Source organism: Carcharodon carcharias, chromosome 13, assembly GCF_017639515.1.
Source record: "Carcharodon carcharias isolate sCarCar2 chromosome 13, sCarCar2.pri, whole genome shotgun sequence".
Taxonomy (NCBI): domain Eukaryota; kingdom Metazoa; phylum Chordata; class Chondrichthyes; order Lamniformes; family Lamnidae; genus Carcharodon; species Carcharodon carcharias.
The window spans coordinates 33,925,586-33,947,191 of record NC_054479.1 but is presented as its reverse complement, the minus strand read 5'-3'; the positions used below and the strand labels follow the sequence as shown (position 1 = coordinate 33,947,191).

The following is a 21,606-nucleotide window of genomic DNA, read 5'->3' as shown; positions in this document are numbered from 1 at the left end:
TAAGGCACCCAAAACTTTTGAGTTCAACTTCAGCATACTTTTAATTGAACAGCTCAATTATTTATACAGCTTTTGCACTTGGCCTGAACTTATTATATCTTTTATTAAACTTAGAGCGATTGTCTTTTGAGTTGTTGCAAATTCGCGACATTATCCACATCACAGAATCAACAGCAGCGATACTTCTATGTAGCCTGTCCCTTGCTTCAAATTTCATCTTCTTCATTATTATATTCAAACTCCAATCCCAAAAAATTGATATTCTCTCATGTGGTTGTCCTACAGTAAAATGAAAGGCTCTCAAGGCAGCATAGACTGTAGGAAGTGCACAAGCACATGGCGGGGTGGGGTGGGGGGGGGAGGGTTGGGGTTTGTGGGGGGGGGGGGGGGGGGGGGGGGGGGGGGCGCAGTGGGGAGGTGAGGGAAACGGCCACACACTTGGAAAAGCTTGTGAGTATTCTACAGCTGAGGCTGTTCAGCTGCAACTCTGCTGACATGCTTACAGTCAGGCCTCTGAAGCTTTTCTGCCCACTCAAGCAACACAGAAGCATAAAAGTGCCACCAAATGCTCCAGAACGTTTCACCCCCTCAGGCGCAGGCTGCGTTTTAGAGGGCAGCAGAACAATTGCCGACTGGGCAAGCTGTACAATCCCATTGTGAAAGGTGGCCAGGGTGCTATCACTGGTGGAGGCACTCTCAGCCCCCTGCAATGTCTTTATTAAGGTTTGGACCAGTATCCATCATGGTTCAAGTTAACAGCGCAGCCTTGCAGTGTGGGTTAGGAGGATGCCTGCGCCTGAGCTGAGAGCACAGCAAGCAGTCCAATGGACAAAGCTGCTGCCAATCGGTCAAGTGGAGTGGGACAGAGGTGGGTTTTCAGACAGCTATGAAGCACACTACACAATGGCCATCCAAGTGGTGGCCAGCACTCTTGCATATGTAAAGGGGCCTTCAGATTTAACAAAGAGAGGCTCTTAGTACACTCATGCTAATCCACACATCTCTCTCTTTGATCCTGCAGGACACCACCATTAGGATCATGGAGTCTGGTGAGTTAGTGGTATGCCTCATGGTTTACAGGGAACAGAGAAGAAGAAGAGCAGCGCGGTGGAGGTGCCTGGCTTGGCAAAGGGAGGATCACCTCCCTCAAGTTGAAGGAGCGGCAGGGTCTGCTGCGTAGGCAGCTAAAGATCCACAGAGAACTGTCGCTCATAGGTGCTTCGCTAGATGCAGAACCTATAAAAGTTGTTTGTCATTCCTGCAGGTGATTGAGAACCAGTGTAGACGAAGACTGTGCATGTCCAGGGAACTGGTCAGTCACATATGCCACCTGCTGCAGGATTTGGCACCACAGGGGCATGAAGGGCATCCAATGCCAGTGGCCGTGAAAGTGACAACAACGTTTAATTTTTATGCCAGTGGCTCCATCCAAGACTCCACAGGTGACTTCTGCGAGATCTCGTAAGCCTCCACGCACAAATGTGCCCAGGTCACGGATGCCAACTTCGCGAAGGCACAGAATTTTGTGCATTTCGCCTGGGATCAGGAAAGCCAGGAAGCTAGAGCGCTGGGATCTCTGTTTCCCCACAGGTGCAGGGTGCCATCGACTGCACTCACATGGTGCTTAGATCTCCATGGCAACAAGCTGTCAACTATATCAACCACAAGGGCTTCCACTTGCTGAATGTTCAGTTGGTCTGCGACCACAACAAACGCATCTCACAGGTCTGCACATGATTCCCAGCGAGTGTCCACGATTCCTACATCCTTAGCATGTCTCAGACCCCTGACATCTTCCAGGGTCCACAGAGGCTGCAGGGTTGGCTCCTTGGGGACAAGGGCCACCCACAGAGGACGTGGCTGATGACACCCATGCGGCAGCCTCAGACTGCAGCAGAGTGACAGTAAAATGAGGCTCATGCCACGAACTGGACCTTGGTGGAGCAAATGATAGACATTTTGAAAATGAGGTTCTGCTGCCTCGAAAGGGCCAGTGGAACACTGCAATACAGTACACCGAGGGTGTCACAGGTCATCATTGCTTGCTGCATGATCCACAACCTGGCACTGCAATGTGGGAAGGATCTGGCCGAGAAGGAGATGGCAGAGCTGCACATCTCCTCCCATGAGGAGGTTGTCCAAGGGGATGATGATGATGATGATGAAGCCCTTGAAGGTGAGGATGCCGGCAATGAGGCCATCGCACTGGTCGGACGAGGCAGGCATGCTCCGGAGGCCCTCATTCCCGCAAGGTTTATGGAGGATGATGACGAGATGCAGTGAGAACAGTCCTGGCATCCTCACCTTGCCTCTGTGAACGTTTGACTCCTGTGTGGCTGATGGCAGCGCACATACCGTTAGTGCTCAGGCTCATGTCATGGAGACGCAGTGGAGGCCCTAATAGATGCTCGATTCCAGGAGGATGACGATGACATGCAGTGAGGACACTCCATAGACCTTCACAAAGCCTCTGTGAATGTCTGACTCCCGTCTGGCTGAGGACAACTTGTTTGTGCTCCATGATCAGGGTTACATCATGGAGATGCAGCTGTGAAACTTTAAATGCACCTGATCCTTTGTCTGCCTTCAGCACCTGACCACTTCAGGTGCACACAGTCACAGATGCTGAAGAGATGGGGGCCAGCTCCTCCTTAAAAGGTGCTGAGAGCACAAAGAGAGAATGACGAGAACTCTGTGATGCCTGCCCACATCATTCTGGCAGCAATGACAAGCACCATCAAGGTGCAGGCATCACCGTGTCCATGTGTCCAGTGAATGTGAGGTTGGACCATCACTTAGAACTGAAGGTTGCACAAAGCACAGGGAAGAGGCTTGGGACCGAGACACCTGCCTTTATCTTGTGCTGGAATCAAAAGATTTCACATCTGAATGACATGAATGCTGCTCAATATAACAAGGAGCCATAGGCAAGGAGACACTCTTGGGAGCTTGTTGACAATAGTGAACATCATGTACAAGTGATTAACATCCAGGTCTAGGCTGTGCAACCTGCATCATCTTCTTAACCTTTCTATCACTGCTGCTATGTCATGGTGCTCCCCCATCATCCACAGTGGAGGTGGATGCAGCCTGCTGACTGCTGATGACCTTGATGAGCGTCCTCTGGAGGGCTGACAACTGGAGGGTTCTGACCTGTTTTGAGAGTCCTCCTCGGACTGTTGAGCTGGAGCTGCAAGGTGGGAGGGTTGGGGGGTGGGGGGGGTGCCACAGGAAGAGGGGTTTTGGATCGGCTGGACATTCCCGGAGTCACCTGGGTGGATGGCCCCGGGGTGTTGAGGTGCTGGTCCTCCTCCCTATGGGTGCCCAACAGCCCTTGGCTGACTCCTTGAGGGGGAGTTGCCCTGCACCCCTCTCACACTGATACTGTTGGAGGCCAACTATGGCATCAGCAATGGAGTTCAGCCTGCGCAGCAACGCAGGACCGATGCCCTGGACCAAGGTCTCCATGGCGGCCAAATTCCTACCAGTTTTAACTCGGTGCTTTGGCATGCCGGCACTATCACCTCGGACTGAAGGTGGATGGACTCCTCAATCATACCTTGAAATCTGAGGAGTGCAGTGGACATCCCTTCCTGATGTTCCTGAGTATGCCTTTGCAGATCTAGCAAATGAGGTATGACTGAGTCCAGAGGCTCCTCATCTGACTCAGACTCAGCAGATTTTGGCCTCCAGCAATCCTCTGATTGCCTTAAACCTGGGAAGTCCTTCCCTCTGCCTGCTGTGGATCAGACAGTGTGATGTGCTCAATAGATTGTGACCCTAAAGCTACTTTAGAACTAGGTCCCACTGAGGATGATGTATGTCTCTGCACTGGTGGAGGGTGTGGGTGAGTGCTGTGACAGCTCTTCAATTAAGGTGTCATCAGATTCATCTCCCGAGGTGTCTTCGGGGCTTGAGTTGAAGACCTGGCTCGTGGACCCCCTTGGATGCTTCCCAGATGTGCCTGCGAAAAATTAATTAGTGCATGGCAGGGAACTGTGGAACAGAGGAACTCACTCACAAAATGGTTGTCTGATGGATGTTGCAATGTTGGATCCTCACTTGGTTGAGCACCACTGACCTCACCATCAGCATAGGAACGGTCCAGATTGTTGCTGACCAGCTGGAATACTCTATTTTCAAAGTCATTGAGGACCTCTCACTTTTGTTGTGTGCCAGCTTGTCCTGCATGAATACAGATGGAGAGAGTGTAAGCAGGACACCTGCCAGGCCAGATGAGAAGGATGCCTGGCATGTCTGTGGGTGTTGAGTGGTGCTATGCTCAAGGTGAGGACACGATCTGCAGGGCAGATGAAGGTGTGTGTGAGAGAGTGAATGGTGATGTCCCTTGCACTGGCAGTGAGTGAGATCCCTGTGGATGTGTGATGGGCTTGTGTGTGTGAGAGTTGAGACTGATGAGAAGAGTGACATCCTGGTGGAATGGAGGAGATCATTCATCCTCTTTCTAACCTAACCTTAACCCTTTGTAGCAGCCTCGCCCCAGCGGTGTTAATCGGTTCTGGCTTGTTAATGAAATCTGTTGCAATCTTACAGTTTTGTCACTGCAAGTGGAAAAACTGCCAATTCTGCCACGTGTTGCAATACTGGAGGTGACATAAGAAAGTTTACAAAGTTTGCCATGTTCACTTCCCCAGTATTTACTTGCAGCTTTTGGCATGTGTTTGCTGTTCCTTTGTCAGAAATTTTCTGCAGATTGGAACTTTTCTGTGTGCCTTTCTGAGCTGTGTCTTCTCAACAGCCAGAATTTTACTTGCTGACCAGTCAATATTTGCTTTTCCTTTGTCCTTTTTCAGCCGCTTTTTTTTTTGCAGATTTGAACATTCCCATGTGTCTGGGCTCTGTGTGTCTTCTCTGCAGTGTTTGCAGGATTCAAAAATCTGTTTTATTTCCACTTCTTGACATCATGTTTCATGTTTAAGGACAGCAGTGCTTCTCCAGTGTCTGTCTTTGTGAGGATTTATTGAACTGCCTGGAGATGGAGACAGACCTCATGGCATTTTCACATGACTACAGAAAGCCATATGTGACATGTAAACTGATTACATTTCAAAACCCAAACAATAATCTAGGTGATAAAAACAAAAAAACTGCGGATGCTGGAAATCCAAAACAAAAACAGAATTACCTGGAAAAACTCAGCAGGTCTGGCAGCATCGGCGGAGAAGAAAAGAGTTGACGTTTCGAGTCCTCATGACCCTTCGACAGAACTTGCGTTCGAGTCCAAGAAAGAGTTGAAATTTCAACTCTTTCTTGGACTCGAATGCAAGTTCTGTCGAAGGGTCATGAGGACTCGAAACGTCAACTCTTTTCTTCTCCGCCGATGCTGCCAGACCTGCTGAGTTTTTCCAGGTAATTCTGTTTTTGTTTTTAATAATCTAGGTGACACTTTCAGCGCAGTAATAGGAAATGTGGAAGAGTTGCATTGTCACAAGCACAGTTTTTTGGCTGAGAATTTAAAGATAGATGTAGAAGCACCATTTGAAGAATAGCAGGGTATCTCCTCTCCTTGTGTCCTGGACTACATTTATTTCTCAACCATCACTCCCATAGAGAGGCTAACATCTCATTGCTGATTGAGTGGCTTTCTGCTGTGTGCAAAATGGCAGCTGTGAATCTCTACCCTTCAAGTGATGACAATTCAGAAGTATTTCATTGGCTGTGGAGCACTTTGAGACATCTGAGGGTATGAAAAGCACTACATAAATCCAAAACCTTTCCCTTCTTTCTTACGCAAGACAAGTATCTTTTAAAGTGGCAATGTTTTTCATGACAGATTCTTGTGTTTGGTAAATCCGTTTTGTTGCTTACAGCATATGATGAAATTTTGTAAGTCACATCCAAGTGCTTCATTTCACCATTCACAAATGAAGTTATTAGACACTTATATTTGAGTTGTTCTCTGAAAGGAGGTACTTAGAGAGAAATTTGTGCTTTACTTTCCCTTATTTAATTTTGTTTCCACAATCGTAATCAAGATCTGCACATTTTCAGTTAAATAGAGATTCAATGGCACTTTGAGAGAGCCTCAAATATTTATATCATTAAATCCAAGCATAATTATCACCTTTTAATCAAGTACAAAATTGGACCCTGGTTGGTGGATGGGGTATGTGGGATTACTAACTTTATTTTCATGCACATAAAAATCAGGACTATGAAAAATAAGGCCATTACAATAACAATCACAACATTGCTGCATTTAAAGTGAAGCTGGATAAGCATATGAGAGGAAAGATAATAAAGAGTTTTGTTGACAGCGTTAGATATGGAAAGATATGTGAAGGCTCAAGGAGACTGGGTGAGTTTTTTATTTCATGCATTAATTCTATGTAAACAAGTTTTGCAGCTTTGTAGCGCAAATGATGCACAATTCTTCTGGCTTTTCAAATCCAATAACCCCTGAATTAGATCAAGGCAGAATGTTTAAATAGGATGACAGCAAAACTTATATTAAATGTGTCAGGAAATTATACACTAATTTAACTGAATACATTTTACCTTGAAAAGCTTGCTTGCTTTCAATGGGTGCAGTGTCAGCGGCATTATCAAGAACCGGAGTATGGATTACTTGTGGTGAAGATGTGTCTTTTTCACTTAACGTGCCATTAACGGGTGTTTCACTTTGTATGTCAACCTATGGAAAATGTTTTTTTTTTTAAAAAATTAAAAGGAAGAGGCTAACCATTAAGGCCCATTTTAAAAATCAATTACAGACATTTATAATTATTATTCCCACTCTTTTGTCTCGATCGTAACTCTTTTGGGCTGCCTTTTAGAAGGGATACATACTAACTAAGATCCCCTCTTTAAAATTACTCACTAATTAATAATTGCAAAGCAGAAAGCTGATTTTTACTAAAGCACTTTAAACCATTATTAAAGACTGTTTAATTTTGTTTCCACAATCTCAATCAAGATTTTTGTTTAATTGGAGGTAAATTGAGATTAGGAGTCTCAAAGGTTTTTCATACCCTGGAGTCTAAAATGTTTCTGCCTCCATCAACATGTGGTTTACGAAACTTCTTTTGTTTGAAGAGGAAGAGCCAAATTTCCATTTTAAAAAATTACTCATTCACAGGATGTGGGCGTCGCTGTCTGGGCCAGCATTTATTGCCCATAAAAACAAAAAACTGCAGATGCTGGAAATTGAAAACAAAAACAGAATTACCTGGAAAAACTCAGCAGGTCTGGCAGCATCGGCGGAGAAGAAAAGAGTTGACGTTTCGAGTCCTCATGACCCTTCAACAGATCTGAGTGAATCTTAGGAAAGGGGTGAAATATAAGTTGGTTTAAGGTTGGGGGGGGGGGAAGAGAGTGGGGGGGGAGGGGTGGTGTGGTTGTAGGGACAAGCAAGCAGTGATAGGAGCAGATAATCAAAAGATGTCACAGACAAAAGATGTCACAGATAATCAGTCTGTGACATCTTTTGATTATCTGCTCCTATCACTGCTTGCTTGTCCCTACAACCACACCACCCCCCCACTTCTCCCCCACACCCCCACTTCTCTCCCCCCACCACCTTAAACCAGCTTATATTTATTGCCCATCCCTAGTTGCCCTCGAGAAGGTGGTGGTGAGCTGCCTTCTTGAACTGCTGCAGTCATGTGGTGTGGGTAAACCCACAGTGCTGTTAGGAAGGAAGTTCCAGGACTTTGATCCAGCAACAGTGAAGGAACGGTGATATATTTCCAAGTCAGGACGGTGAGTGACTTGGAGGGGAACTACCAGGTGGTGGTGTTCCCATCTATCTGCTGCCCTTGCCCATCTAGATGGTAGTGGGTTTGGAAAGTGCTGCTTAAGAAGCCTTGGTGAACTCCTGCTATGCATCTTGTAGATGGTCTACACTGCTGCCTCGGCAGTGGGGGGATTGAATGTTTGTGGGTGTGTCAATCAAGCGGGCTGCTTTGTCCTTGATGTTATGGGAGCTGCACTCATCCAGGCAAGTGGAGAGCATTCCATTACACTCCTGATTTGTGCCAATTGGTCAATGATAACCCCCAGGATGTTGATAGTGGGGGATTCAGTGATAGTAATGCCATTGCACATCAAGGGGCTATGGTTAGATTCTCTCTTGTTGGAGATGGTCATTGCCTGACAATTGTGTGGCATGAATGTTACTTGCCACTTGTCAGCCCAGGCCTGGATATTGTCCAGGTCTTGCTGCATTTGGACATGGACTGCTTTGGTATCTGAAGAGACTCAGATATCTGAATGGTGCTGAACATTGTGCAATCATCAATGAACATCCCCACTTCTGACCTTATGATGAAGCAGCTGAAGATGGTTGGGCCGAGGACACTACCCTGAGGAACTCCTGTAGTGATGTCCTGGAGCCGAGGTGGCTGACCTCCAACGACCACAACCATCTTCCTTTGTACTAGGTGTGACTCCAACCAGTACAGAGTTTTTCCCCTGATTCCCATTGAGTCTAGTTTTGCTAGGGCTCCTTGATGCCACACTCAATCAAATGCAGCCTTGATGTCAAGGGCAGTCACTCACCTTACCTTGGGAGTTTGGCTCTTTTGTCCGAGTTTGAACGAAAGCTGTAATGAGGTCAGGTGCTAAGTGGCCCTGGCAGAACCCAAACTGGGCATCAGTGAGCAAGTTATTGCTAAGGCTTTGCGGTATCCAGTGCTTTCAGCTGTTTCTTGATATCACATGGAGTGAATAGAATTGGCTGAAGACTGGCATCTATAATGCTGGGGGACCTCCAGAGGAGGCTGAGATGGACCATCCACTTGGCACTTCTGGCTGAAGATTGTTGCAAATGTTTCCACCTTATCTTTTGCACTGATGTGCTGGGCTCCTTCATCTTTGAGGATGAGGATATTTGTAGAGCCTCCTCCTCCAGTAAGTTGTTTAATTGTCCACTACCATACACGACTGGATGTGGCAGGACTGCAGAGCTTATGTCTGATCCGTTGGTTGTGGGATTGCTTAGCTCTGTCTATCACTTGCTGTTTATACAAGTAGTCCTGTCTTATAGCTTCATCAGGTTGACACCTCATTTTTAGGTATGCCTGGTGTTGCTCTTGGCATGCCCTCCTGCACTCTTCATTGAATCCGGGTTGATCCCCTGCTTGATGGTAATGGTAGAGTGGGGAATATGCTAGGCCATGGGGTTACAGATTGTGGTTGAGTACAATTCTGCTGCTGTTGATGGCCACAGCACCTCATGGATGTCCAGTATTGAGTTGCTAGATCTTTATGAAATCTATCCCATTTAGCACGGTGGTAGTGCCACACAACACAATGGAGGGTATCCTCAATGTGAAGGCCGGACTTTGTCTCCACGACTTTGCGATAGTCATACCTACTGATACTGTCTTGGACAGATGCATCTGCGGCAGGCAGGTTGGTGAGGATGAGATCAAGTATGTTTTTCCCTCTTGTTGGTTCCCTCACCACCTGCTGCAGACCCAATCTAGCAGCTAGGTCATCTAGGACTCAGCCAGCTCGGTCAATGGTAGTGCTACTGAGCCATTCTTGGTGATGGACATTGAAATACCCCACCCAGAGTACATTCTGCACTTTTGCCACCTTCAGTGCTTCCTCCAAGTGATGTTCAACATGGAGGAGCACTAATTCATCAGCTGAAGGAGGGCAGTTCGTGATAATCAGCAGGAGGTTTCCTCGCCCATGTTTCACCTGATGCCATGAGACTTCATGGGGTTCGGATTCGATGTTGAGGACTCTCAGGGCAATTGTATCACACGTAAATGACTTGATGGTGTGAATGGATAATATTAGTGGAGTTTTGCTATATCTTGTAAAAAAATGTGGAAAGGTTTGACAAACATATTTTAATAAAGGAAGCACCCCTTCCTGTATATCTGTATACCACCTTCTCCCCCTTTTAACAAGCCCCATACAGATCTGAGCAGTAGTAAGATATTTCTTCACAGATTTTCCAATAAGACATTGAACCCAAGCCCCTTCAACCTCCTTAGATGGACATAAGTGTTCCATGACAACAATAACTTTGATTTATACAGTGCCTTTAACATAATAAAATGCCTCAAAGCACTTTACAGATGTATTACGGAACAAAATTTGACACTGAGCCACAGAGGAGATGTTAGGCCTGACGACCAATTCTTGATCAAAGAGATCAGAGTTGGTTATCTAATGACATAGCTTTAAAGAGCAATTTAAAGGAGGAAAGAGGGGAAGAGAGAGAGGCAAAGGTATGGGGGCGATGGTGGTGGTGGTGATGGGGGGTGGGGTGGGGGGGGGGGGGTGGGTGGGGGGTGTGGCGGCGATGGGGGGGTGGAATTCCAGAGCTCAGGAACTAGGGAGCTGAAGACACAGCTACCAAACTAAAGTGATTAACATTGGACGTGCTCAAGAGGTTAGTCTTGATCTAGAGATCTAGACAGCTGTAGTGCTGTAGGAGATTATAGAAATAGTGAAGGGTGATAGTGAAAACTAAGATAAGAATTTTAAAATTGAGGCATTTATTAACTGGGAGCCATGCAGTTCAGCAAACACAGGAAAGATGGGTGATGGGACATGGTGTGAGTTAGGGCAGTAGAGTTTCAAATGACCTCAAGTTTACAGATGGTAGACTATAGGAGGCCAGTCAGAAGTGTATTAGAATAATTAAGTTTAGAAGTAACAAAGGCATAGATGAAGGTTTCATCAGCAGATGAAAATGAAGTGAGTTAACGTCAATGTTGGGAGATATTACAAGGTGGAAAAAGGTGGTCTTAGTAATGATACAGATGTGTGGTTGGAAGCTCATCTTGGAGTTAAAGATGACACCAAAGTTGCAAATAGTCTGATTCAGCCTCAGGCAGTTGCTAGGAAGACGTATGGAGTTAATGGCAAGGGAATGACTTTGCATGGGAACTGAAGACAATGGCTTCTGTGATCCCAATATTTAATTGAAGCAGCATTTCACCAAAGTCTTTCTTCATCTATAAAGCATAAGTCACTTGCTTGGATGAGTGCAACTCCAACAACACACACAAGAAGCTAAGCACTATCCAAGACAAAGCAGCCTGCTTGATCACCACCCCATCCACCACCTTAAACATTCATTTCCCCCACTACCATGGGAGCACCACGACCTTTCCCTACAACAGTGATTGCACTTCAAAAGCATTTAAGTGGCTGTGAAGTGCTTTGGCTTGTCCTAAAGTTGTAAAAGGCATTATACAATTATAAAGTCTTTCTATCTATCTATGATTGCATTCCTGCAACAAGTAATGTGCAATTGATTGAACCTTGCGAAATACAGCAACTGGTCGTGTCCTAAATCTGATCAAGATAGCAGTTCTTCCTGCATTCAACATAGTTCATTGTTCTCACTCTTTTATATGAGACCATTGCACTCTCAGTCAATAGTGACAATGGTTAGTAACCAAATTGTTCTTTGGGGAATCTCATATAGAATTCAAGAACAGCAGATGAAAAATTGAAAAAGAGATATTTGATTCTCCAGAAACACCTGACTGAGACTCACCAGTTCATCTTTTCTGTCTGGTTCATTCAATCTATGGGGGATTTCGGGATATCCAAGGAACTCATATGTCACAAAGTAACTTCTCTTGATAATTGGAAATTCTGGTAGCTCCTCCAGAGGGTCAATGGGCTTGGGAATACCTGTAACTTTTCCGATATCGATTGTTATCTGACTGACAGGAACAAAAAAATCTGGAGCAAGACAGGCAATGGGTGGAAAAAACAGAAAAACAAAATAAAATGCAGTGCCCCAGCTTAGAGACTGAACTCACTTTGCTGTTATTACATGAATGGTAAATCAAAACAAACTGCTTTACAAATTAGGGGAAAAATACCAAAACATTTAACTAAAATCAAAACAGTAATTGCCAGAAATGTTAGTATCTGAAGGAAAAAATGTAAATTGATGTTTTGAATGCAATAGCATTGATCCAAATGTTATACTAAGAATGCTAATTTGTCTTTCTTTTTCTTACGCTAATGGAATACCTGTGCATTTCAATAATTTCCATTTATATAGTGCCTTTAACACAGTAAATGTTTCAAGATGCTTTCTAGCAGTTTCCATCTTTTTATATTTTTCTTTTAGCCTTCACATTTATTTAATTTGCCTGGCATCCTGATTGTTCATGTGGCCAACCCTGTTATGTATGCTGTGCTCAAATACTGATTTAACAGGTTTGTTACACATGGTAAGTTCCTACTTTCTCAGTCTATCCTGCGGGCAGCTGCTAAAAAAGCTTTTAGGCTACAAGGGGGCCTCATTGTGGAAACTCTATCTCTAGCAATCTCTCAAAGGAGGAAGACGTTTGCCACGGAGCCCATGGCAAGAACTTGCGCATAGAGTCTTTTACCATGGGGAGGCTGTTGTGCTGCAGCTACCACATGGTTCTAGCTGACCAAGAAACTCTCCTGTTCTCATCACCTGCCATAGGTGTATCGGAAGGATTTATAGGGCTGACAACCAACGTGCTTGGCTATGCCACAAACACACCTCCCGTGGCCATCAAGTCATGGCGTGGGACTTGAACCCAAAGCTTACAGCTCAAAGATAGGGACGCTAACCACTACACCACAAGGCCTCCTGCTATTATGGAACTAATGTGAGCCCTATCTTATCTACTCAGATACCTTAGGCGGAATTTTCTCAACTTAATTCCTGCTGGAATAGTTAGGACCATTAGGGGTTAAGGAACCTCTTTTACTCTTCAGCAGGCTTTAACTGAGCCACAGCATTAGCATCCCTCTTCCAGCTACCCTGAACAATTGAGGAGGGGTGTGTGGGCTAGATCACCCATTAAATTTGTCACCGAAGGCTCTATTTTAGAGGAACTCTAACAGGTATCGGTGAATGGCTGCAGGAATTCTTGCTGTGGGGGCCAGAAAACACGTGGACAATGGAAGTGAGACATGGGAAGGCTGCCACCACCCACACCCTGGGTTCTCAGACATATGCCTGGAGGTAATGTTGGATGCAGTCAGGGCCAGGAGAGAAGATCTCTTCCTTGAGGACAGGTAGAGGAGGCTAGCCAACCTTACGAATCAGGCTTGACTGGAAGTTGCACAGGATGTGATGTGAGCAATAGGATTGTGATCCCCAGGATCTGGTCTCAGTTCCATAAAGGTTTAATGACCTCATTATTTCTGGCAAGGCAAGTGGTCTTAGCATTCACGTTACTGACACACATTTTCGTTTCTCTCCAGCCCTCCTACCCAAATTTCCATCTCAACATTCAACACTCACACTCATCCACAACCTATTGCCCTCTTGCACCCATTCCTCCAGTCAACCTTCTGAAATGTTTCCAATCCATCCTCAACACATCCTCTCACACACAAAACGCTTTGCCTTTTCTCACTGAAGGTGAAGAGAGCCCACAACTCCAGGGAGAGACAGGCAACCAGGGTTGGACCTGCAGCCATTGCTATCCTGACCATATTTGAGAAGGAGGCCCTAGAGATCGGCAGGGTGGCACTGGTGTTGGGCACCAATGAAGGAGAAATGGGGTGGCACAGAAACCTGGTGACAGCATGAGGTACACTGCCACTCGGTACATAACTTTGACTCGTGTTGAATTGTCACTAATATAAAAGGTTGCCAACTCTGGCTAGACCTATTCTGGGAGATATTGGTTGAAGTGACAGTGTGGAAAGCCGGTGGCATGGTGTGAGTGGATTCTAAAGGGGTACCAGAGAGGGAAACACATCGGGGCCTCTCTATTGAACCCACCGCAAGAGCCCATTTTATACCAGCTAAAACTTCTCATAAATTCTCACCAATTTACACAATAGTTTGATTTTTTTTTACAAAGTCAGTGTCCCTTTTACCACTGGCAGGAAAATAACTTTCTAGGCTGAACTGTGCAGTTTTTTCCAGCCAGCAGTCCAGTGCTCCCTACATTTACCCCCTCACCTCAACTCACTCCTGCTCAGCGGGAAGAAAATGGCGATGATGGTCATGAGCGCAGTACACATGTGCAAACCGCGTCAGACCTGATTTACATTTCACATCATCATGCTGCCAGTTTGCAATCAGATCACCATTTTACAATGAATGATAGGCTTCTGTCTATTTATTAAACATAAGCACTAAAAATGTCTCAGGCTACTTTCTTTGACAACCGGGAGACTGATGTCGGTTCCGGTAGACTCCCAGCCATTCCCGGAGAGTTGGCAACTCTACCGATACGTGGGGCAGAATTTTCCGGTCGCCATGCGGGGGCGGGTCCGACACGTAAAATGACGCGGGATGACATTGGGCGTGCATCCTGGCATCATCGCGCTGCCTCACGATGTTTAATTCGGCGGGTGCACGCTGGAGTTGGCTGCGCACCCGCCAAAATGTAAACGGCCTGTTAAAGCTATTAAGAAATCAATCGAGCCAGTTTAGAACGCGGCCCGTCCAAACTTAAGATTGACGGGCAGATGGAAGGCCCAAGCGGCCTTCGTGTTTTTCAGGAAACCTCATCCACGAGCAGGGAGGGCGGTGTGGGCTGGAGTGGGATGAGGTTTCCTGAAGCTTTTATTAAATAAATAAATGTTCGTAAATATAAAAACATGTCCCCACTCATGTGACACGGTCATGTGAAGGGACATGTTTAAATAAATTTTTAAACCAATTCTTTAATTATTCTAATATCCATTCAATCTCCCTGAGGCATGGAGCTGCCTCAGGGAGATTGCTGCGCTCTTCTTTGTGCATGTGCGAAAGAACGCTGGCCCCAACTCTCCCTCCTCCCCCCCGCCCACACAGGTAGCAGCACTACTGGCTACATATTAAGCTGGGCAGATCTTAATTGGCCCGCCCGCGTAAAATGGCGGCATGGAGCCGGCAATTGGCTCCGTGCCCACTCCTGCCCAGCCCGCCCGCCATAGGCAAAATCCTGGCCATGTGCTCTCTTCTACACCATACAGAGTTTGTACCCTTTTCCACTTTCAGCATGAAAATATGGCTTTCATTTCCCAAAGATTTTTCACAGGTCCTGATGGCGGTGAGGGAGAAGCCCGAGGTGTCTCCAGAGGAGGGTCAGCACTTTGACAACGCCACCATCACATAACTGCTGCGCCCCCTCCACCAGCGCAGATACACACGTCTCAGTTGATTCAGTGTCTCGGTTAGATGGGTTGGCACATGGTGAGGAACACATCATATATGAGTAGGAGCAGGTACTGAGGACAAGGACAGCAGTGGAGAGTCCCCATCAGAGAGTGCAGGACACTCCAAGCTCTGCTCAGCTAGCCATAGATGCTGAGCCTAAGGGATCATCGTGAGGAACAAAATGGGAACTTGTGGTGCAGCAATGGGAGATAGGTGTGATTCTGTCAGTATTTCCAGAGGCAGTACAGGAGTCTCTCCATTCTGGCAAAAATCCAGGCTGGTGCTAAGCAGCGCAAACACTGGTTCAAATCAGCTGGTGGAAGGCTGTGAGGTAGTAAGGCTGTCAGATGTAAAAGGGAGTTCTCAAACAGGTGATAAAGCACATACTTAAAATGCTTACCGTGCTGTTTAGCAATGCCCTTAAAATGATGTCTTTCATCTGGGGATATCAGCACATCGTCCAGGGAAATGAGATTCTTCAGAGTATCTATTATAAAACCACGGTAATTCGGAAGAAGAGCCAATGGATTGCCCAGGAAAATAAGGTTCTTCAGGTTTGGCAGTAAATTAAGAAATGCTACGTTGCGCAAATTCACAAAGTCATTGAAACTCAAATCAAGAGATATTAAATTGGGCCTATTTTACAAAAGACAAAGAAGATTAAAACAGTATTATTACTGAAACATGCTGAAAGCCTCTGAATTTAATTTGTTCCTGACATATCTTGAAACTCATGAAACCAGGGTACACACTAAACAATCTGACCACAAATACTAACAGACAAAATGTTGAATTTTACTAGTGAGTTTAAGATATTTTCCACAGTTCAGATTCAAACAGTTCTTGGCCCATGTGCACTCTGATAGGAAATTCTAGAAGCTTCCTTGTAAAACTAATTGCACCATTCAGAAACTAATCGGGCATGGAAGTTTTATAAGTCAGTTGCACTATACAGTTAGTCTTAATATCAAGGTTTTTGGTTTGACAGTTATCATTTACTGTCTAGTGTAAATGAGGGTGGAGTCACCCAACTCAGCTGTTGTTTCAGGTTCAATTGACACCTGTAAAAAGAAGCTTGTTGGAAATCTTTGAGAAGACTGATACAAATCAAGAGTAATAAGGAAGTAACAGTATAAATCAAGACTTTGTTTGGCTCAAAACTGTCTAGATTGATACCAGCTTATTACTGAAATCTGTAGGAATACAACAACTAGGAAACTGGGTGGTGTAGTGGCCATTTACTTCTGGGATCTGGTCAAATCTAGCCCACACTAATAGTGCCGTAGTTGCACTGCCACTGCAGTCACAGTGTACACTGCCCTCAAATGTCAGCACCTAATTGGTCACCCAACCCCTTCAGCCCACCCACTGTCCCTAATTGGACAGTGAACATGGAGGCAGCCTGTAAATTGGACGCCTCCTGTAAGATTGCGCTGGAGGGCAGACTGCTGCCAGGAATGGGGTTGGGACCCAGAGATCTTTGAAGTGCAGAAGACTGCGGCCCATGTGTAGTTTGTCATCAACTTCCAGAATCTCAGATCATGGAAAACTTCACATTAACCTGTCCACTAAGACCTGTATTGGGAAGCACCTAATTTCTCCACTTGGCATTTCAGGAGGCCATCGAATGGATAGCCAAACCAGGCTTCCCATTATCAGCTTTTCCTGACATGTGGAGGTATGATGATGATGGTAGTAATATCCAATATATTTTTATGATAAATCAAGCAGTACCAGAGTTAGTATATTTACCAGAACACTTCTGAGAGATAATTGTACTCAGAGTCCAGTGAAAGCTTGTTGTGTGACAGCCCTAGGTATTGCAACATTGGCGGTGGGTTACAACACAATTCTTTCAAAGAGGAAATATCGTTGGAGCAGAGCTCAATCACCTGTAACAGGGCAAAAAAAAAAAAGTTTCAAACTTGGCTGTTGCTGTAGCTTAAATTTCACTTTCCACAGATGATGCAACACAATTGTTCAGAAAACTATTGTTAATAGTAGCACTCACGCACTATGATTATGTTATTGATGGAAATTTGAGAATATTCCCACTCTCCTCTTTTACCTTTAACTTTCTCGGAAGGTTGGCTGAGTTTAATGTAGTGATTCTATTGACACTTAATATAAGTTCCTCCAGATTCTGAAATTTCAACATGTTCTTGTCGACCTCACACACCTACAGATGAGAAATAAAAACAAAGTATAATTCAATGCTGATTCATAATTATTAGTCCTGGATTGGGGAGTCTTAAGTTCTGTTCTTTAGTTATTTACATCTTACATTTAGAAGAGCAGTGGCAGTCAATTAAACACAGAGATAAAAACAAAAAAACTGTGGATGCTGGAAATCCAAAACAAAAACAGAAATACCTGGAAAAACTCAGCAGGTCTGGCAGCATCGGCGGAGAAGAAAAGAGTTGACGTTTCGAGTCCTCATGACCCTTCGACAGAACTCAGTTCTGTCGAAGGGTCATGAGGACTCGAAACATCAACTCTTTTCTTCTCCGCCGATGCTGCCAGACCTGCTGAGTTTTTCCAGGTAATTCTGTTTTTGTTTTACATTTAGAAGCCTGACAACTTCTGCAGTGAACCAAGCTCGTTGTTAACCACCTAAGCTAGCTTGCTTTGGCCTATTCAACCCAAGTTGAAACAGTTTCTCGGGGGTAGATTATATTAGGCAGGCTCTACTTGGTTTTTCATGTTTGGGCCCAATGCTTGTGGGATATGCACCCATTACATCTAATCCACTAGTCAGCACTTTGGGATGCAGTAGCTGGCTGTCCACAGCAAGCAAAACCAGGCTGAATGAAGTTGTGGAGAACCTGTGGCTGATTTGCAGAAGGTCTCAGAGGGGAAGTGGTGTAGGCAAGCACATGATCAACGATCAGCACATTGGCAGAATTGGCCGGACTTTCCAAAGTGGCCAGACATACTCCTTGGGAGAGGAGGGGTAGATGTGCCTTTAAGCTACCACAGGAATCCAAATCCTGTAGTGCCGTAGCAGACTTCATCATACCAGCAGCCATACTGGCAGCTTGGTGAAAATCTTCAATTTTAGGTCGATGCACAGAAATTCAGCAGGATCAGTGGCACAATTATCATTGAGGTGGAATTCTCACTTAACGGTGGCATAGCCACAGAAGAGGAAAACATGTGGGTGGAACCTTTGAAACTTAATTCTTTGTCAAAGGTCTTGTTGTACACATTACAATTAATCTCTTCATTTTGAGCTTTTGTTCCCTGATACATTTCCACATTTAAATAAATATCACTGAAACTTATCACATTTCCAGTCTAATGGGACTGAGTTGTACATGTCTCTTTCAGATATACATTGAGGTAATGCCTTGCCTGGTATGTAATCTATTCCTTTTCAATAAACCATCAAAAAATGACATACAATTTATAATTTTAATAATTGTTTGCAATTAGCATATTTATTAATCATATGATGGCTGACTGCCAAGTTTACACTTCCCCAACTACAATTCCTATCTGTCATTTGTCCACCTTTGAGGCTGTGTCGTATTCAGTCTCAGGTCCACATTGCCTCCTTCACTAACTCAAGGATTTAAATCACTCAGCTGCCAGTGCAGGGTCTTATTTAATTTAATAGCCATGTTTAAAACTAATTATTCATTCTGAATCAAAGAAATATATTTAATAAAACTATAATATAGATCCTAATAATAGGATTTTGTTAAATATAACATGGGGGGAAATCTTGGGCTCATTCTTAATTATTAATTTTATTTTTTGGTAATTTTCACTTCCTCATTTTGTTTTGCATAAATAAATTGGAAAAACATGCAGAAAAAGCCATGAAACCAGTACGAAACCAATACAACAAAGGTGCAAAAGTCAACTTCATGTAGTAATAATATTCGGTCATTAGTCTTATGCTGTTTGAAGTTTGCACCTTATATGAAGATTGGTCTGTTCTAATTTCATGCACACTAGTGTCAGATGGTTAGTAAACTAAATTAATAATCTGTTCACATCAGATGAAAGAAGATCATGCATTAGAAAGAGTGCAGAAAAGATTCACAAGAATGGTTCCAGGCATGAGGAACTTCGGTTACATAGATTGGAGAAGTTGGGATTGTTTTCCTTGGAGGAGAAGATTGGGAGGAAATTTGATAGAGGTATTCAAAATCATGAGGGGTCTGGACAGATTAGATAGGGAGAAACTGTTCCCATTGTTGTAAGAATGAGAGGGCATAGATTTAAAGTAACTGGTAAAAGAAGCAATGGAGACATGAGGAGAAACTTTTTCATGCAGCGAGTGGTTAAGACAGAGTGTGGTGGAGGAAGGTTCAATGAAGGCATTCAAGAGGGAATTGGATTATTATCCAAAAAGGAACAATGCACAGGGTAACAGGGAGAAGGCAAGAGAGTGGCACTGAGTGAATTGTTCAGAGAGCCAGCATGAATAGGATGGGTCAAATGACCTCCTCCTGTGCTGTAACCATTCTGTGAAATGGTGTTAAATGACCCCAATTTCCATTGATATACATCTCACTAAACAATCATGCGTATATACCAGACCAAATAAAGGATTTGTCTCAGAGTTTGTGGAAAGTTAGCGGATTAAGGATCTAAGTGGGAGCATGCCAGGACTTGAGGCCAAGGAGGGTACGTTCATAATGCAGCCAAACAGGTTGAGTATCAACTTGTAAATCCTTCCAACGTGCGCCCATGGCAAATGGTAAGAAATGGAGAGATTCCTGATCAGCCATGTGATGGAAAGAAATTAGAGCCTCTGCCATCACTATTCACAGCTCCAGGCTACAATGTGCATGTAAAAGTATATGTTGACACAGCAAGTCAGACTCTTTGGGGGGGCTGGTTGGCTGGACAATTGGCATGTATCAGATTAATCCCAACAGCACAGGGTTTGCTGCCTGTTCTGGCTGGAGTGGACCTGCCTCCTTGCCCTACCCATGGTGGAGATTGTGTCGCAATGGGTCGGACCTGCCTTCAAGTTGAGAACTCATGAAGAAGAAGAAGAAGCAAAGAACCCACTTGGACTTGAGACACCTGGTGTTGGTAAGAGGCATTGATTCCAATACAACTGTTGAAGGAATAAAGCAAGGGGGAGAAAATGTGACTCCTTATGACTGAAGATTTGCAAAGGATACAGAAAAAATGAATTTCAATTTATAAAACGCCTTTTACGACCTCAGGATGTCCCAAAACACTTAACAGACAAGGAAGTAATTTTGGGGGACAATCATTTGTAGTAACATAGGTAACTCAGCAGCCAATATGTGCAAAGCAAGCCCCCCCACAAACAGCAGTGAGATAATGATCATACAATCAGTCTCAAGTACCACATGGGGAATCCAAGGGTAAGCATTGTACATAGGAAATAGGAAACTGTTTTAAGATTGCCAATTTCTTCTAGTAAAAGAAAGTGAATAGTTTTTCATTGCTGCTGTACAGTATTTTAAAACTAATTATATTGAGATTGAACAGGCTTGCTAATAGCATCACTAACTGGATTTTAGTGATAATGGTTGAATATCCTGCTCCTTGAATAGTGCCATATGGGATCTTTTAGGTCTATCTGAGAGGGCAAATGGGGCTTTGGCTTGATGCCTCATCTAAAGGGTAACAGTGCAGCATTATCCTGGATTGCATACTCAAGTCTCTGTTAGAGGACTTGAACATACAAACTTCTGACTCAGAGACATGAGTGTTGCTAATGATCAGTGGTCCTGCTTAGCAAGGAAAGGTGGGTAAAATAAAATAAACCTCTGTCAGAAATTCCTATAGTTAGGCAGTAATGTGAGTTTATAAATAATGCTCTTAATATCCTTTGTGAATTATTTGGGCTTTTTTATCATTAACAGCTATCTTTCATGAACAGTGCTCCCAGGCTTAAACTCAATCGGCACAACGTTTGGTATGGCCAATTCACAGCACACCCAGTTTTATAATCATTAATTTTAATCACTGGCAAATCAGGAACTCCATCTTCCAAAATGTTACCTCATGTGTCAGGAGATGCTATGAGTGCAACTATTGTGTACAAAGCTCCCCAGTACACATCACATGTCCCCTTTAAAACATTCAAAGAAAGACTACTTTTCTTACCCATCCCTAGTTTTCTGTATACAATGTAGAAGTTCTGATGTTAGGCAACCTCAACTAACAATCATGTTCAGTGCGGTCAATATTTGATCAATATAATTGGATATTCTCACTCACTGCTGTTGTGATGTTACTTCCTTGAAATCCTGTGCACTTTATATAGCTACAGTGATTAACATCATCAGCTGTATTCTCTGGAGCAGAGACTACAGTGGAACAGTAATTTCTTGAACTATTTATTGAAGTAAGACAAGCAAACTTTTCCAATCCTTTTTTCCTATATTGTCACGAAGATGTATTGTGTGCAATGTGGAATATTAAATTTTAATTTCATTGGCTGGTCAGATATATATTGAACTTTTTTTAAAAGGACTTTTGCCAAGCAATGACACTGACTTTAAAATGGCTGCTAATTTGCATTT

The 21,606-nt window shown here is 44.1% G+C and overlaps 1 protein-coding gene across 1 annotated transcript in view; it reads right to left on the bottom strand.

The window, feature by feature from the left end:
* Positions 1–21,606, bottom strand: part of LOC121286026 (leucine-rich repeat-containing protein 43-like) — a 76,317-nt gene that overhangs the window by 14,852 nt on the left and 39,859 nt on the right. Inside the window, exons 5-9 of the mRNA XM_041203047.1 lie at positions 17,154–17,264; positions 16,838–16,977; positions 15,486–15,721; positions 11,489–11,679; positions 6,520–6,655 (exon numbers count right to left, since the gene is read on the bottom strand). Coding sequence (XP_041058981.1) covers positions 6,520–6,655; positions 11,489–11,679; positions 15,486–15,721; positions 16,838–16,977; positions 17,154–17,264 — 814 coding nt within the window. The remainder of the gene's footprint in view (positions 1–6,519; positions 6,656–11,488; positions 11,680–15,485; positions 15,722–16,837; positions 16,978–17,153; positions 17,265–21,606) is intronic.